We start from the raw sequence: 18,645 nt of genomic DNA on the forward strand, positions 1-18,645 counted from the left end.
TTTCCCACTCCAATTCATTCTCTATTAAGTCACTAAAGTGACTTTCTAAAGCTTATTTTCTCCTCTCTTACCCCTCATCCCCCACCCCAGTCATCTACAAAATCAATTACAAAATATTCTGTTTGGCATTCAAAACCCTTTATAATGTAGCTTTTCTTTTATTCAGTGTGTGTGTGTGTGTGTGTGTGTGTGTGTGTGAGGCAATCAGGATTAAGTAACTTGGCCCAGTGTCATAAAGCTAGTGTCAAGTGTCTGTGACTGAATTTGAACTCAGGTCCTCCTGATTCCAGTGCTGGTGCATTGTGCCATCTACTTACCCCTGCCTTCTACCTTTCCAATTTTCTTAGAAACACATTCTTTCATCCAGTGACACGGGTATGTGCTTCTTCCCTCATACAAGATGGTTCATCCCTTGTGCCTAAGACATTTTCTCTGATTGTCCCCCATACCTGGAACATACCTTTTCAGCTCTTATCTAACCTCCCTGGCTTTCTTTAAGCCTCAACTAAAATTCTACCTTCTAAAAGATGCCTTCCCCAATTCCTCTAAATTCCAATGTTGTCATTTTGTTAATTTTATTATTTCCTACTTAACCTGCACTTAATTTGCTCTGTATGTTTGCAAATTGTCTCCTTTGTTAGATTGTAAACACTGTCTTTTACCTCCTTTGGCATATGACAGGTGCTTAATAAAAGTTTATTGATTGATTAACTAGCCAGAGCGTAGCTCTCTGACAAAGACTGTGAGGAAACATACCACAAAGAGGCACCAATAAGCAATCTTCCTTATATTTTAAATGATTTTTAAGGAATACATTGTGACAAATGAGGCATACCATGATGAGAATTTGCTTCCTTTTGGTGATTGGATAAAGCAATTTAATTTGAAACTTAAAATAGTTTGTAAAGTGTTAGCTTATGAAGGCTTGTTGAGTATGATAGAAAGAGGGTGTGATACTATGGAAAGAGCCTTGGCTTTCAAATCAAATGACTTTAGTTCAAATCTTTATTTTTGTGTGTGATTAATCTTGGAGAAGATCACTTAGTGTTCCTAGATTTCAGTTTCTCATCTGCAAAATGAAGGGACTGCTATGTGTGTCCCCTTCTTGCTCAAGATTCTATGGCCAACCCCAATTCCCTCATTTTACAAATAAAAATTCACACATTGTTTCGAGATTTACAACGTACTTTTCTCATAATTACTATGTGAAGTTAAGTAATAGAAGTATTATGATTCTCATTTTTCTGATGGGGAAATTTAGGCTCAAAAAAATTACATTCACATAACTCGACAAGTGTCAATGCTAGGGACTGGACACAGAATTTTCCCAATCCCCAAATCGAGTCCTTTCCCCGCTGAACAGTCATGCCTCGGATTTGGAAACTGAAGCCACTGAAGAATGTTAATTGTTTCCCGCCATTTAGTTACTTAAAACTAGATAGAACAAGAAGCCTGGTTTCCAAACATACCACGGTACAGGGTCAGACAAAACTTTGAAGAAAGCCTGTTCTCATAGCATCCTTGATCTTTGTAAATTTTGGTAAATTGTGGAAGAAAGTAATGTATTCAGTATGAAATACTTTTGATTTTGCATTAAGCATTCGCAAATGAATCTTTTTTTACCGTTTACACTTCAAAGATGGCTCTAAAAAAAGCTAAAAAAAAAAAAAAATTTTTTTCCCAAGCCAAAACGACGTATGAACAAGTGGTCGGATAAAACTTAAAAGAGAAAAAAAAAAAAAAATCGCTCCTAAGCCAATTTGTAAGAGCTCCTACCTAGATCCAAAAAGCAAAGCGATATCTTTCCTTTTTAAAATATTTACAAGTACTCGAAAGGTGTCTTGTGCCCTGCGTGATACTCCTGTACATTTAATGTGGTATAAAGAGTCCGGGGTTTAGAATCCTCATACAGAATTGGAAACTTCATTCCTTGACCCGATCCAGGGTGAGCCTCCATTTCTTTACAACTAGTTTGGTTCCTCAACTGTAAAATGGGCTCAGTGTCACAGGAATGTTGAGAAGGTTAAAAAACAACCGGCTTTGCCAGCCTAGTGGAAAGGCTAAAGATCGGAGCCTTTGGGTGGAAACAAAGTTGCAGTCAATCTAGGTGGCTTCAAAGCAGCTCTCTCTGCAGATGTCTAAGCTCCTTCTTCTGAAGAGGGCGGTCAATTTCAGGCTAGGTTGCTCTAAAAGAAGGGAATTCACATTTCCTTGACTACGTAGTGAATGTATATTAGGTGGGAGAGTGTTATTGACAACTAAATCAGGATCTCAAATGCATGGACAAGTTCTGTGTTTTTAAAGCAGCGTCACAAACTCAGGCACACTAACCGCAGTCTAATTAAAACAAAACACAACAAAACCCGGACCTTCCCCGTCTCCAGCTCAGGACCTTTTCGCTCTCTGGGACCCTGCCTTTTTTTTTTTTCCTTTGTTTCCCCAGAGCACTTAAAACATAGCAGGGCTTAATAAATACTTTTTGTTGTAATTAGAAGTTGCGGTATATTCTGGCTCTGCTACCGGACTACCAGGTTGATTTTGGGAAAGTCACTTAAGTCCCTCTGGGCTTCAATTTTTTTTTTTTTTTAATGTATAAAATGAACTCGTTTAACTTGCTAGGTCCGATTCTAACGCCCAGGAAGCCTCCTTCTCCTGCCCGAATCGGGCTATTTTTGGATACTCTCTAGATTTACTAAGTCCTTAAATTGTGATGGGCGCAGCAAACAGGTCTAAATGCAGTGTCATATTGACGGACCGGAATCAAAAAAAACAACCCCCTAAAAATCCCGGACAAAAGCAGGATTTAGGATGGGGGTTGGGGCGGGAAGCGGAATTCTAAAATGCGAAGCTACGGAGGAAAGCGTCTCTCCCGCGGCTCCGCAGGAGAGCCGGGTCACTGAAATTCACCCAGCGCGGGCGGAGGGCCGAGTTGAGCCGTCAGTGACGTAACGTGCTCGGACTCCCCAAGGGGAGTTAAAGTGATACAGCGGCCGCTTTCAGCGGAGCCCAAAAGAAAAGCCGGAGGAGCTGGAGGTTGCCAAGCCCAAGGAGGTTTCGGGAGGGAAAAAGCCAGGGCGAGGAGTTAGAAGCTCAGCACAGACTGCCTGGGGTCAGACGCGGGCGTCTGCGAAGGCGAGATAAACTAGGGCAAACTAAGGGCTCCAGCCCGGCCCCGGCCCCGGCGTCGGCTCCGCCCTACCTCGTAGATTACAATCTCTGCTCGGGGCTCTCTCGCTGAGGGCGGGGCTTTTTGGGAGGGGCCCGTAGAGAGTGAGAAAAGATACCCCCACCCTGGGCACCCCACGGGTCCTCAGCCAATCGGCTGCAAGGCAGACGATTCAAACCGAAGACAGGGACCAATCGGAATTTTTGGCGCCATTGGCCGGTTGCACGTTTTTGGGACTGGAAAAGGAAGGGAAAGCGGGTAGTGGGGGGGGGAGGGGGGTCGCACAGCGGAAGCGTGCGCGCGCGCGCCCCGGGAGGGGCGGAGGCAGCGAGCGCCGCGGGAGCGCGAGACCGCGAGAGCGCGGGCTGGAGGCGAGTCGCGCGCCCGGAACCGCCGCCGCTGCCGGATTTACTTTTCTATACTTTTTTGGATCTGTTTGTGTCCCCGGAGGAGCGTCGGCTGCAGGTAGGGACCCTTCCCCTTCTTTCCCCCTTCCTTGGGTGGCCGGGCGAGGGCAGGCTGGGCCCGGAGGCCGCTGTTCATCTCGTGTCCTCCCGGGACAGCGCCCGGACCCCTACCCCCCGGGATCGGGCGTGGAGCAGCGTCCGAAGCGGAGTCCGCCGCTCCAAGGGGCAGGCCTGGGTGGGCATGGTGGCGAGGGGGCCGCTGCCTCGTTCTCGGTAGCACGAGTCGGGGGAGGAGGAAGAGACCCTCCCCCCTTCCCCCGGCCGATGGTTCCTCCCCTCTCCCCCTGCCCCCCGAGGTGGTTTAAACTGTCCGGTTGCCCTGAGCCTCTTGTAGCTGTGGCTCGCGCTGTCTGGGGAGGGGGCCGACGGGCTTGGGGAGGGTCTTCCGCCCTCTGCTCTCCCCCAGGTCTGCTCCAGTCCCTCGGCTGCAGCGCGTGCCACGGGGCACCTTTTAAGTGGCGAAGTGGGGCTTTAAAGGACTGACGTTTTCCCTTCATTTCGGCGGCGCTCGGCGGCGGGAGGCTTGCTGGAGTCCCCTGCCTCCCGGGACGCCGCTTCCAGCGGCCAAGCCTTCCTTGCTCCCGCCACCAGCCTCACTTTGCACCTCTCTGGGCGGGGATGGTGGCGATGTGGGAGAAGGGAGACAATTAAGCACTGACTTGGGAAAGAGCTGGAGTTCAGGGGTTGGAGGCAGGGGTCTCAGCTGAGGTGGTTTTGGAGCTGGGCCTGCCTTTTGTGTACGTCAAGTCGAGGCTACGGACCTTTAGGTGCCAGGCGTCGCACTAAATGTTGAGGATAACCAGGAAAGCCGACTGCCCCTGCCCGCGAGAAGCTCCTCGTGCAGAGAGGAAAGGGTCACAAGCTCCCCACGGGAGCACAGACCGGCTCCGTCCCGGATAAGCGGGAGGCGCTTTTAGAGAAGCACGAGAGAAGCCGGGGCGGGGCCCAAATGCGGGGTGGGGAAGAGTATTTCAGGCAGGGTCCCAGAGGGCGAAAAGGTCCTGAGCTGGAGACGGGGAAGGTCCGGGTTTTGTTGTGTTTTGTTTTGTTTTAATTAGACTGCGGTTAGTGTGCATGAGTTTGTGACGCTGCTGTAAAAACACAGAACTTGTCCATGCATTTGAGATCCCGATTTAGTGACGGGCTGTGCGGTTCTCTGTTGCCAAGGAAGATTGCTCTTACGCAGTGAATTTTGTGGCCGAGTTTTTAACTTCGAAAATACTGCATTTTGAGGGTAATTTGAGGGTACATTTTGCCACTTTGTATCAGCAGCGTCTAACATGGTGCATGGCAGAAGACAGGCATTTCATATTTATTGAATTCATATTCATTATACTAATATTTCATAATGATGCCTACCTGTGATTAAATTTTGAGATGGTGTTACAATACTACTTAACCTTCGAAAAGTACCTAAAGCACATTTGTGGAGAAAAAGGAAAGAATATATCACTTCATCTCAGTGCCTTTGTCCCCTTTTCCTCCATCTGTAAAATGGGTGTAATTAAGGTTGACTGAGTGTTATGAAGAAAGTGGTTTGCAAATCTTTAATTGCTGTTATGTTCAGGAGAGTTGTAATGGCTGGAAAGGGCTTAATTAGCAGGGGCTTGCTCGGCTTGTTCCAAAAAGATTATAACACCCAGATCTTGCTGTTTAAGTTGATTACTTGCTGAAATTGATACAAGCTTAGAGGACATTCAGACGGCAGAGTAGAAACGTTAAACCAGCATATGAATGGACACTAAGGTAACTTCCTCTTTTAAACCTCTGATACTTGTCCCAAGTTATCATTCAGTTCAGCAATTATTTATTGTGTCTATGCCTGCTTGTGTTTTATAAAGTGAATGTAATATGGAATAGTTATTTTTTTTGGGGGGGGAATGATGTGCAATTTTTTTCCCCCAAATAGTAGGTAAATGTTACTTGCCCATTTTCCTTTCAGAGCTGGCATAGTTTTTTTTTTTTGGGGGGGGGGGGGGGCTTTGGGCAATCCAACAAGAAAACCAGGTTAAATGGTATCATAATATTCTTAGTTTCATTCTTCCTCTTGTTGGTGATTGGAGTTGAAGAATATAAGACGACCAACTTCTAGAAGCAATCCTAAACATTAGAACCTGTGTCAAATACATTCTTAGGAAATTACAAGGACAATTATGAGGCAGAATAATTTAGAATGACAAGCATTTATTGCACAATTAGAATGTGTAACATAGACTGCAGAATGTTATAGTATCCTTGACATTTTTACACTATTGCTTAATCCAGTTCCTCTTCAAACTTATAAAAATGTAGAGCCAGTTAACATGTGGAATTGGAGAGGTGTTCAGGGAACAGTGTGACTGTTTCTCCTTTCCCACTGACTGATAAATTTTTGACAGTGTCACTTTAAAGTTAAGAATTGATCATCTCTAAACTTAAGTACCTTTTCAGTTATTTTCTGTTACTCAGATCTCCAGGCATTTAAAAAAGGTACAATCATTAAAAAAAAAAAAATCCATAACAAGGTCTGCTTACTCTTGAAATTGGAGGCACATTATACATTAAGGATTCTTAATCTGGAAATCTGAATCCTTAAGGGATATTTCTCTGAAATTGGATGGGGAAAAAAATCTTTATATTTCAACTTAATTGGTTTTCTTTGTAATCCTGTGTATTTTATTTTATGCTTTTCAGAAGCATTCTTCTGAGTAAGACTCTTTCGATTTCATCTGGTTTGCCAAAGGCATCCACCAAAAAGTTTAAGAACTCTTGCTGTAGATAAAGACTTCATTTGAGTGCAGCAGAAGTTTAGAATTATTGGTATATTGAATTCAAGTTTTTCTTGGGAACTTTTTTCCCAAAAAATTTAGTTTTTCTGGGAACAAAGTAAACTTGTGGTCAATGGAGAAGGATTCTAGGGGAACAATAGGAATGAGGATAATTAACTTAATGTACAAAAGTTTTCCTTAAAATCAAATTTGACTAAATAAAGTCTATTCAAGAGTACCTGAATATATACATATATCTTAACCATTTCTCCATTTGGATCTTTAGCATGTACAATAGTTATAAATTCTGTCTTGTATTTTGTTCCTTTGATCTCTCCAACTGAAAATACACCAAATTGAGATATGGCTATGCTATTTTGTAGTAAATGAAAGGGAAAGAACTAGTGAGTTTTTTTTTTTTTTTCTGTTTTAAAATCTGTCCAAGGGAAAAGATGAGTTGCTTTATAGAACATTCACATGCTTTTCATTCTTGGGGAAAGCAGGATTATGCAAAATACTGCTGAAACATTTTGAGGGGGGTTATTTTGGTTTACATATCAGGTAGCTGGAGACTGTTCCATGTAGAGGAAAGGATTGTAGGATCAGTGAGAATATTTGTGTCCAAACATTATTATGCTAGTTATTCTCTCTGAACTTAGACAAGTTGATTAATCGTTGGGCCTCATTTGTCTTTATATGTAAGGAAATAGACCAGATTGGTGGTGTCAAACTCAGGTAGCAGTATATCCCCCTAGACTACATATTGACTTAGAAAACTTCAACTTTATGTTACAATTTTATTAAATATTTGTTACAAAAATAAGATCAGGCTGTACTGGGAGTATTGTGGGTTCTGGGTACCAATGTTTGACACCCTTGGACCAGATGATCTATAATGCTCTTTGCATCTCAAAATTTGAGTTTGTGATCAGCTCAAAAAAAAAAAAAAAAAAAAAAAAAAAAATATATAAAAATATATATATATATATATATATATGGCTAGTGTGATAATATATTTTAATTTAAAAAAAAAAGGAAACTGGGCACTTGGTGCTGGAAGATGTAGCAAAAAATACTTGAAATAATTTAAATAGTTGTAAAAAAAAAAGTGTGTGATTTGTGCACAATTTTTGATGAGATGCATATACCATGGATGTATATTAACTCTAGTTTTTCCTGTGCTTCAGAAGCACCTTCCCTTTGTGGAATCAAGATTATAGGTTGACTTTTTTTTTTTTTTTTTTTTTTGACTTCTAGAAACTTGGCATTACTGCATCAAGCAGGGAGGAAGTCTTAGATATTGCTGCCCTGTTTGAAAAAAAAAGTGAAAGTGCTTCTGCCTTTTATGCAGAACAAAGAAAGTTCATCCTTAACTTTATGTAATCAAAATTTCACTTAGTATTTTACCTTTTTTCTCATAATATTCCAAAGTATACCAGTCAGCCTCTGAAACTTGCTGGTATAACTTCTTATACCTTCATTTATCTCCTAGCTTTGTATATCATTGTTTATTTAGGGTATATACTCTGTACCTTTCTAAATTATTTTGTCTTTTCAGAGATTATAAATAGATTAGTTTTTGTTTGGCTTGGAGGAAGAGAGTCTTCATGGTGCTGACTGTGGATTTGAGTATCTTTTTCCTTGTGGCTGTAAAAATACAGCGATGTTTTCAGTCAGCAGCAAATTGCAAAGTCATGTTTTAGACACCATTGAGAGAACTGGATGTAAGGAATTCAATTTAATACTTGTTTATTAAGCACCTTGTGAAAGACTGCTAGCATTGGATACAAAGACAAAAATTGAAACAGTTCTTGTACTTGAGGAACTTAACTTCTATTGAGGGGATAAAACATGTATACAATTAGAACTAGCTCAAAAAGAAATCTCAGTAGTAGGGAGCATTGACTGTGAGGATTCTGTAAATGGGTTGGGGGGAATGGGAGAATGGGATGTGAGGTGGAGATGGGAAGAAGTGGTACCTAATTGAACCTGGAAGGTAGAGATAAGCAGTGGGGTGTATTCCAGGCAAGGGAATGGCATACAAATGTATTGATTTTGAAGTGTTATTCAGATTGAGAGGGAATGTAGAATTTTTAAAGGGGAAGTGATCTGAAATAACAGGAAAGATAAATGAAATTGTAGATCATCTTGAAAGATGCCACACTAAGGGAAAGTTTGTATTTTTTCTTCAAAATTTGATCCTAGGCATTTATGAGCACTGAAGGAGGTAACATCAGATCTGTGCCTCAAGATTATTTTGGCAGTATCTAATAAGGATAGATTGTAAGAGAGAATGGGTAATAGGAAGAAAAAGGTAAAAAAGTGACAATTTGGTCTTCATATAGCTACAGAATTTCTACGGTTTCTTCTGCCGTTGATTCTAGTCTTGGTTTTCTCTATTCTATAAGCACCTTTCTTGATTATGTATTTCTTGTATTAGGAAGAATTTGTGCTAAGACTGACTTTTGTGATCTATGTTATTTGATCATAGATTCTTTTTTATCAATAGCATTTTATTTTTCCATATACATATAAAGATAGTTTTCAACATTGATTTTTGTAAGACTTTGTGTTCTAAATTTTTCTCCCTCTCTCCTTTAAATCCCCCCATCCCCAAGATAGCAAGCAATCTGATAAGAGGTTTTATAAATATTTGCAATCCTTTTAAATTTGTCATGTTGTGCAAGCATCTGATATTCTTTTCCCAGAGTTTTCCCTCATATCTTAACAGAGAAGCATCTATCCCCTAGGTCTTAATTGTGGCCTTATTTATTTCCTGGGGGGGGAAAAAAAGTAAGTTTAGAAAACTTGAAAATGAGGAATCTGGTTGGAGAAAAATGAAAGTCATTGTTGAAAGAGCTTCTTGGTAACCCTGGATATGAGAAAATAATAAGTCTGTGTGTGCAAAGTTTTTAGCAAGAATTGAATTTATAGGAAAAATGTCAAAAGAATAGAAAATTGATGAGACTATTTTAGATGGCATCAGAATAGGGAATAGAGTTCTATTATCAACTTGCTCACCCATTTTACTTTGTCTTGGATTGTTTTATTAATTTTTCATATTCAGGGAAAAGTGAAGAGATATGATAATTTCTACAATGATTATTATACTCACTTGATTCTCTATTTGATATCATTACATTTGCCTGATGTTATTAGTAAATATTGATGTTTGTATTACATAGTGATGATTATGTGCAAAGTTGTATGTGAACTAAAAATTAGCAAGACATATTGTACAGGGCATCCCTTGGAGAGTCCAAGGAAGACGTGGCTTGAAATCTTGCTCTGCCATTTCCTGTATATGAGATACTAGGCAAGTTGCCCAGCCCCCTCTGACTTATATGTTTCTTCTTTATGAAATTTTTCTAGTTTCCCCTGAAATTGGAGGCTTTATAAAAAACAATCTCCCTCAGAGGCAAAATAAAAAGGTGGAGAGGTTGGCAATAATTCCATTCTATTCTTATATCATTACATATCTTTTTAATTAGTTAAAACATTTTCAGAAATCCTGTCCAGATGCAAATCCTATAAAATCAGTACTGCCTTGTTTATCAGACATTACCTGAAAATTCCTCTACCATGACCCTAGATATCATTAAAATCTCTTAATTTTCTATGCTAATAGTTACCAAGTTATAAACTATTAGTTTAATTTGTTTAACCACCTTTAAAAAAATTACTTATGTTAATCATCGAACATAATAGAAGACTTTCCTGATCCCTCTAGTTGTTCATGTTCTCTCTTTTCAAATGAAGATGTATATATTTATTATTCATGAAGCATTTATTTATTCTGTGCTGTGTTCTAGGCATTGTGATAATTCCTAGGGGTCCAAAGACAGTTTAGAAAGTCTCTGGTGGTAAGGAATTTATATTCAAATAGGGTAGACTGTATGTGAATGAAGGTATGTGTGATACCTACTTACACTGTCTAGTATATACATAGTTGTTTGCATGTTGTCGCTCTTAATAAAATGTGAAATTGATAAGTGTTGGAAAAAAAGAAAAAAGAAAGAAAGGAAAAGAAAGAGTCCTTACTCCTAAAGAGCTCAGTCTAATGGGAGAGACAGCATATATAGTTGTTTAACTATGTACAAATAAAATAGATATGGGATATTTTGAGATAGTCACTGACGAAAAACATTGGGAAAAAAGTGTTAAAAAAAGGAAATAGGAAAAACTCAGAGAAGATAGGGTTTTAGCTGAGGCTTGAAAAAAGCCAGGAGGTACAGATAAGACAGGATGTAGTATTTCAGACATGGGGTCAAGCCAGTGAAAATTTCGGGAGAAGGTGTAAGGAATATCAAGGAAGCAAGTGTCTTTGGGTTTAAGAATACATGGAAAGGAGTAAGATGTGAGAGGATAAGAAACATTGGAAAGGGCAAGATTATGAAGGGCTTTGAATACCAAAGAATTTTTTATTTGACATGAGTAATAAGGAGTGATTGGAATTTAATGGATAGGATGTGACCCAATCAGATCTGCACTTTAGGAAGATCAGCTGAGTGGAGGATAGTTTGCAGTAGGGCGAGATTTGAAGCAGGGAACCAACCAGATGACATTTGTAATACTTCTCTCACTGTGATACTTGAAGGGTAGTATTAGTGTTGGAGGAGTTTGTGTTTATATAAATATATAAACAAATAAACAAACAAACAAATATGTATGGTATGAATCAATACCATACATTTAGGTTGAATCAATAGGATTTGGCAACTGATTGGGTATGGATGGTGATAATGAAAAGCTGAGGATGATACTTAGGTTGTAAGCTTGGGTGAGTGGGAGATTGTGGTAAATTTGACAATAAAAGGAAAGTTAGAAAGAAGGGAGAACAACAATGAGTTTACTTTTGTATATAGCAAGTTTATATGTTGTCTATGGGACATCCAATTCTAAATAGGCATTTAAAAATAGGTATATTAAAATAGGCATTGTGAGACTGGAGGTCAGGAAGAATTAGTGCAGGATAAGCACTATGTAGACATAGAGATAATAACTGAATCCATAGGAGTTGATGAGGTTATCAAGCGAAATAGTACAGAGAGAGAATAGAAGAGGGTCTTGGCCAGAGCTTTGAGGGATGCTCAAGCATGTCCTGGCTAAAGATCCAATTAAAGGAGGCAGAAAAGGAGTGTTAAAAGGAGACAGGTAAGAAGAGGACAGGGTCACAGAAGCTTTAGAGAGAAGAGAATAACAAGAAGAGCATGATTAAGAGCGTCAAGAGTAGTCAAGAAGGATGAGTACCGAGGAAGAGGCCATTACATTTGGCAAGTAAGAAGTCATTGGTAACTTTGGAGAGGGCAATTTCAGTCAAATGATGAAGTCAGAAGCTAGAATGCTGAAAATAAGGAAAAGAGGAAGGAGAAGAAGTGAAGGTATCTATTGTGGGAAATCTTTAGAAATTAGGAATGATAGCTAGTGGAGAATTGTGATCAAGTGAAGGTTTTTTGAGCATGGGGATGATGGGCATATTTGTGGGTAAAAGGGGATCCAGGAGACAAGAAAGATTGAAAATTAGTGAGAGAGAAGATGTCTTCTGGAGAAGACAGAATAGAATTGGGATCATTTGTGCATTTAGAGGGGTATATCCTCTTCATAGGAGATAGAGGTTGAAAGAAGAGATAGTGGCAGAAGGCATCAGTGTAATGTGAGATGAAGAAAAGGTGGGGATAAAAGGGAGCTCTCAGAATGATTTCATTTTTTTTTTTTTCTGGGAAAAATGAAGCGAGGTTCTCAGATCTGCAAGGTAAAGGGGAGCCATGGGCGGTGAGAAATTGTGGAAAACTGCTGTGGTCAGTGGAATACTGAAATAAGTGGAGAGTTGTGAAAGGATTGCTTCTACCTTGGTCCTTGAAGTCATAGAAAGGTATTAGATTTATTGAGCGTGGGTACGAGGGGAAATACACTCGGATACATACTGTACAAGAATCACTTTGACAGTTGAGTGGAGCATGAACTGGAGTAAGTAGAGACTTGAGGTGAGGTAGGGGGGCTAATCAGAAGGCAATAGTTGACTAAAGAGGTGACAAAAACCTGAACTAGGATAGTGGCTGTATGGATGAAAATAAGATCATAGAGGAGAAATGACATGAAAGTAGAAACAAAGATATATGGGGTGAGTGAGGAGTGGAGGATGGACAGAGCTTATAAATCTAATTGACTAGGAGGATGGTATTCTTTTGGCAGTAATAGTGAAATTCAAAAGAGAGATGTAGCTGGGAAGATATTAAGTTCTGTTTTGAACCATGTTGAGTTTTAAATAACTTTTTGGACTTTCACTTTCAGGTGGTCTACAAGCAGTTGATATGGGATTGGAGCTGAAGAGAGACTGGGATGTGAATAGTTCTTCATAGAGATGACAGTGGAAGTCATAGAAGTTAATGAAATGACCAAGTATAAAGGGAAAATGTAAAAAGGGCCAAGGGCAGACTTTACCTAGAGGAGTTGGAGAGATTAAGTGAGAGGATGGGAAGACATGGGCATGTTTGTAGGAAGTAGGGAAGCAATTTAGAAGGCAGAATGAAGATTAGTGAGACATTAGGCTTGATAGAAAGAGCAGTCTTTTGGAGATCACTTGTGTGTGGAAAACAGGTCACTCAGTGGTTAAAGCACTGGAGTCAGGAATAATCAAGTTAAAATCTAGTCTCAAACACTTATTAGCAATCTGGCCCCGGGAATGTCACCTAACTGATGTGTACCCGAGTTTCCTCAATTGTAAAATGGGAATAATTATAGTGTATAACTCTGAGGAAAGTTGTGAGAACCCAATGAGATATTTGCAAAGCAGTTAGCATGTATTAAAAACTTAATACATGCTTCTTTCCTCCCTTCCTCTCTCCTTTCCTCCCTTTCTCCCCTTATTCTTTCCTGGAAACCCAGGGTGTGACTTGGATGGTGATCTAGGAAAAGATATTGAGAAGTCGGGCAAAAGGAGAACCAATGTTGCAGAAAGTCCAAGAATGATGATGATTGATAATAGACTATTATATTGGAGCAACTAAGAGATCATTGGTAATTCTGGAGAGGATAATTTCAATTGAATGATGAGGTGGGAAATCGAATTGCTGAGGTTTTAGAAGAGAGTGAAAAAAGAGGAAGTGAAGGGCCCAGTTTAGATTATTTTTCCAAGAAATTTTGCTGAGAAGAGGAGTAGAGATAACAGGGCTATGGCTCTGAAGGTGGGGAAAGTCAGGGTTTTTTTGTTTGTTTTTAAGATGAGAAGTGTATGTGTATTTCTAGGCAGTAGGAAGGGATCTGATAGCTAAAGAGTGGTGATGGGGGGGGCAATCTGATGGAGAAGGGGTGGGGATTGGGGTAAAGAGTATATGTAGATGGTTGGTTGGCTTTGATCAGAAGACTGGCTATTTTTATTCATGTGAGGCAGAGGTCAAGTAGGAGGTATAGAAAGGATCAGAGGGAAAAGAGAGAGTTTAGTTAATGAATAGTGAGTTGTGCATTGAGCGTCTTAGCAGAGAAGATAGGGAGAGGAAAAATGATTGTAGGACTGATGACCAAGGAAAGAACTGAAGAATGAAGGGAATGGAAATGATGATGACAAAGAACAGTTTTGGGCTACAGGTTAGGGGTTGTAAGGCAAAGGAAAAACCGCTTTGCTAAAAAATTATGAACAGATAAAGAAATTTCAGAACTGGTGGAAATATATATGGATGATAGAAAAATCAAGGATCATCTTTCTTGCTATGGTAAAGTGGAGAAATAAGTCATGGAATTGGGGAATTGCTAAGAATATTTAAAGAACCGTTAATAGGTAACAGAGAAACAGATTTGTGAATATACAAAGTATTTAAGTATTTTAAGTGGCCTGGTGCATTTTGAGCCTCGTTTTTTTTAAGGAGATAAGTTTTTTGTTTTGAAATGGACTGTGGCATCAAAGAATTCCAGGTGATGATTTAGTAGAGAAAAGTACCTACTTAAGCAGAGACCACAGTGGATTATAGCGCAGGTTGAGTTAACATAATGTGAGTTCTATCTCATTCCATATGGCTACAAATAAGAATTGAAAATGTTATCTCAATTCTAGAAAAGTTGTTATTCATTTATAGATTTGGAGAGACTTCCCTTCCTCTCCCCCCTCCCCCAATTTTGTATCCTGTAAGTGAAAGTATTTATCAACACAAACGTCTATGCATTACCTATAGTAATAAATGGTAGTATGACTTAGACCTAACAGTGCCAGTTCATCTTTTGTGGTGATGGTTTGATTGGTGAACTGTAGTAACTGCTACGGTATAACTACTGCTACTTTGTACAATGATTTATCAACAAGCCCTTAAGGTCCTACTATGTGCCAGGCACTGCTATTCACTAGGGATACAAAGAAAGGCAAAAAATCACTCTGCCTTCAAGTAGCTCATATTCTAATGGGGGATACATTTTAGATAACTAAGTACACACATGATATATACAGAGTTAAATGAAAGTAATCTGAAAGAAAAAGCATTAGCAGCATTAGCAGGTGGCATTTAAGCTGAGTCTTGAAGGAGCCAGGTTGCTGTGGAAGGTAGAAGGGAACATTTTAGGCATGGAAGACATCCAGTTATAACAGAAAAGGTAGAAATGTCAGGTCTGTATATCCTTATTTCATATGTTTACATTTTTTTTCAGATTAATTTTGGAAAATGCCAAGCAGGAAATTTGGTGATGGTGAGGTAGTAAGAGGACGTTGGCCTGGGAGTTCACTTTATTATGAGGTGGAAGTACTTAGTCAAGATAGCAAATCCCATCTTTACACTGTGAAATACAAAGATGGAACTGAACTTGAATTGAAAGAGAGTGACATAAAGGTAAGTGCTGTGTTTTTATACAAAGACGTGTTAAAGAAATAACTACCAATATTATTGGTGTCTTATTTAACTTATTAGGAATTTGCTGTTATAATTTCTGACCATTTTCCCCTCCTAGTTTGAGATTCTTAAGATAGAAGTAGGAAATTTTAGAGCCAGTGAACCACAGAAATATAAATAAAAACTAATAGTGTAAATTCTTTGAGAGAGAATTGTAAAACATTCCTCTTGTATTATTATCTTATTATAAAATAATAAACACAAATAATATACTTCTTTAATATTCCTAGTCAATAAAAGAGACAAAGTGCACAGGGAAGAGAATACATGGATAAGAAGTATATTTAGTGGGATGATGTTATCTCCGAATGGCCTCTTAGGAATTGTAACCAAAATTTATAAAGTTTTATTGTGTTTTCACAACTGAGTACAAAAGATGACAGCAGTCTCATGCTCCTTCAACTTCCCAAATAAAAGTTGTCAACAGGTATTAAACTTATGTGCCAGGCTCTGCTAAGAACTGGGGATACAATGAAAGATGAGAATCAGTCCCCATACTGTACTTGCTGATTCTCTCCCCCTGCCCGTCACTCTCCCCCATTCTCTAGATGCTTATAGCACACTTTCATATGGGGAACGATAAGCCAATAACTATGTACAGGTTAGCTACATACAAGGTAAATTGGAGATCATTTCTGAGGGAAAGCACTAAAATAAAGGAAGACTAAGAAAGTCTTCTTGAAGGTGGTGGGATTTTAGATTCTGAGATGACTTTAAGCCAAAAACAAGGAGAGTATCTTTTGCAAGGAAGAATAAGGAGGCCAGTGTCGCTGGATTACAGAATGTGTGGGAATGAATAAGACAGAAGAAGAGTGAAGGACAGAAAGGGGACAGCTTAGAAAGCACTTTAAAATCCACAGAATTTTATTTTTGATTCCAGAGGTAATAGGGAATCATTGCATCATAAGTCCCCAGTTCCTTTATTAATAACTCTAATTTGAAACTAGAGAACCAAAAGTAGAACATGTGGTTATTCTCTGCTTTAATAAAATTTATAACTTGAAAAACTTGCTTTCTGAGATTCTTCTTGACTATAGACTAGTCCAGTTTCACTCCATCTTAATGGAAACAAGTGTTTCTCAGTTATACCTCCTCATTAAGATGTAGGCCAACAATTCCAGCTGTGCTTTTGATGTGTCACGTTTGGAAATCTAGTTTATGGTTAAGATTTGTCTTTTAAAAGTAAGTTATTATGAAACATCAGTTAAGCAGTGAGGCATCTTATATTTGCTTTCAAGCCTCACTAATGTGTTTTGTGTACATTAGTTGTGAGCAAAAACAGTTTTTACTGGACTGTTTGAGTTGGCCAAATACTTATTGGTACCAGTGGTTTTTATCAAAGAATCTAGATCTTTGTTGATCTTAATTACAGCTCATATATAGTTCTCCTGAAAAGATTTAATGAAGAGTTAATTAAGTTATGTGGGCTGAAAAAATGCAGTCATCTTGAAGTTTGGGAGGGAGTGTCCTTCAAAGAATGGATTGAACTGGTTAGTACATACCAATATGTAGGTAGCTCTGTAGAGGGAGATTTTGAGTGTTAAGATTTTTTTCATAAGTCCTCAATAGCATAATGTTAAGTTTAAGAGGCAAGCAGTAAATATTTTTGCATATTTAATAGTAAATAGTATGCTGAGGCCATGTTTATGAGTGAACCTACTTTTTTCCTTTTAAAAAAGTCTGTCTATATCTCTGTGTTTTATACATTTATATTTGTACAATTAACTGGAATTTCTTTTTTCTCTTTCTTCCCCAACTTTTTACAGCCTTTAACATCATTTAGGCAAAGGAAAAGTGGTTCTTCATCTAGTTCTCCTTCTAGACGCCGTGGGAGTCGATCTCGTTCTCGATCCCGTTCCCCTGGCCGTCCTCCAAAAAGCCTACGTCGTTCTGCTTCCCAGCATGCAGAAATTAAAGAAAAGAAGGAAATGTTGGAAATCAACTTGACTCCATTGGTACTGGGACTTTAAGACTGACCTTCATAATATTTATGAATATTTAATATTCTTATAGTAAATTTTAGCTATGCAAGTCTCCATCAAAATTTTAACATATAGCCCTTTCCTTTACATTATTTTCCTTTACATTAATTTTTGTTTTGGGTGTGGTCTTTCTAATTTCATTAGAACACTGGATGAAGAAGCTTGTTTGATTTAGCATCTTTAGAGAGTTTTCTGGGCGACTGAAAGGTTGTCCAGGCTTATACAACTAGAACATGTCAGATCTGGATGTAAATCTAGGTCTTCCTGATTTTAAATCTAGTGTGTTGCTGCTACAACACTGTTGCTATTAAACAATACTAACCTTATTTATAGTTATACAAAGTTGTGTTTTTTCTTACCACAAATATGAAGTAATAAGTTGCAAAGTTATAAAAAAATGATGATGAAGAATAAGATTTCTTAGCTTTATTTAAAAAGATGATTTAACATTATGTAGGGATTTTTAGTATTATAGTTTTGAAATAAAAATAGGTAGACTATTCCAGAGTAGATGAAAAGAAACAAAAACTGAATCATTGGAATAAATTTCAATTGAGTATAAGCATTTTTTAATTCATACACAAATTTGTGTGAACCAAAAGCCTTGGGTGAGACTCTGGGCAAGTCATTTCTGGGTTTCTCTTTCCAACCTTATGTAAAATGAGGTCAAAATAGGTGATGTCTAAAATCTCTTAAAATTCTAAAATTCTATAATTATCTTCTTTGATGTAATGTTTATATTAAATGGAACAAATTTTAGCCTTATTCTAATCTCTCATCTTAAGTAATCAGAAGTGATGCTATGAGGATATTTTAAATTAAATGTTAGTAAATATATTGAATGTGAATATAATCAACTAAATGTGCTTAATGTAACCACTGGTATTTAAATTGTTACATAAAATACATATAACAACTTTAATCATATCAACCCATCAGAATTCTTTCCATAATGATTATTTCCCATGTGTGCACACATAAAACAGGTCCTCAAACTACAGCCCTCGGGCCAGATGCAGCAGCTGAGGACGTTTATCCCCTCACCCAGGACTATGAAGTTTCTTTATTTAAAGGCCCACAGAACAAAGTTTTTGTTTTTACTATAGTCCGGCCCTCCAACAGTCTGAGGGACAGTGAACTGGTCTCCTATTTAAAAAATTTGAGGACTTTTAAAGGACCATTAAAACATCACCTTCCCCAGCAATAGTTTGCATAATACGTAGTTGAATATAGTAATATAATACTTTTTTAAAGGTCCATTTCTCTTAATGGCCTTTTTCCCCTTCTGAGGGAAGACTCTATTCAAAGAGTCTGTGCACGCATCTTTCCCTAGCTCCCCAAATCTTTGTTTTGTACTACTTTTGTGTTTTGGTACTGAATAACCTAACAATTTTTGGAAGTTGGATGTTTTGA

At 38.6% G+C, this 18,645-nt stretch overlaps 1 protein-coding gene across 1 annotated transcript in view; it reads left to right on the forward strand.

Moving 5' to 3' along the window:
- Nucleotides 1-3,502: 3,502 nt before the first annotated feature.
- Nucleotides 3,503-18,645, forward strand: part of LBR (lamin B receptor) — a 38,280-nt gene continuing 23,137 nt past the window's right edge. The window contains exons 1-3 of the mRNA XM_031967051.1: nt 3,503-3,631; nt 15,012-15,190; nt 17,017-17,205. Of these exons, the coding sequence (XP_031822911.1) occupies nt 15,026-15,190; nt 17,017-17,205 (354 nt within the window). The 5' untranslated portion in view covers nt 3,503-3,631; nt 15,012-15,025. The remainder of the gene's footprint in view (nt 3,632-15,011; nt 15,191-17,016; nt 17,206-18,645) is intronic.

This window comes from Sarcophilus harrisii, chromosome 4 (assembly GCF_902635505.1).
Source record: "Sarcophilus harrisii chromosome 4, mSarHar1.11, whole genome shotgun sequence".
NCBI classification, from domain to species: Eukaryota; Metazoa; Chordata; class Mammalia; order Dasyuromorphia; family Dasyuridae; genus Sarcophilus; species Sarcophilus harrisii.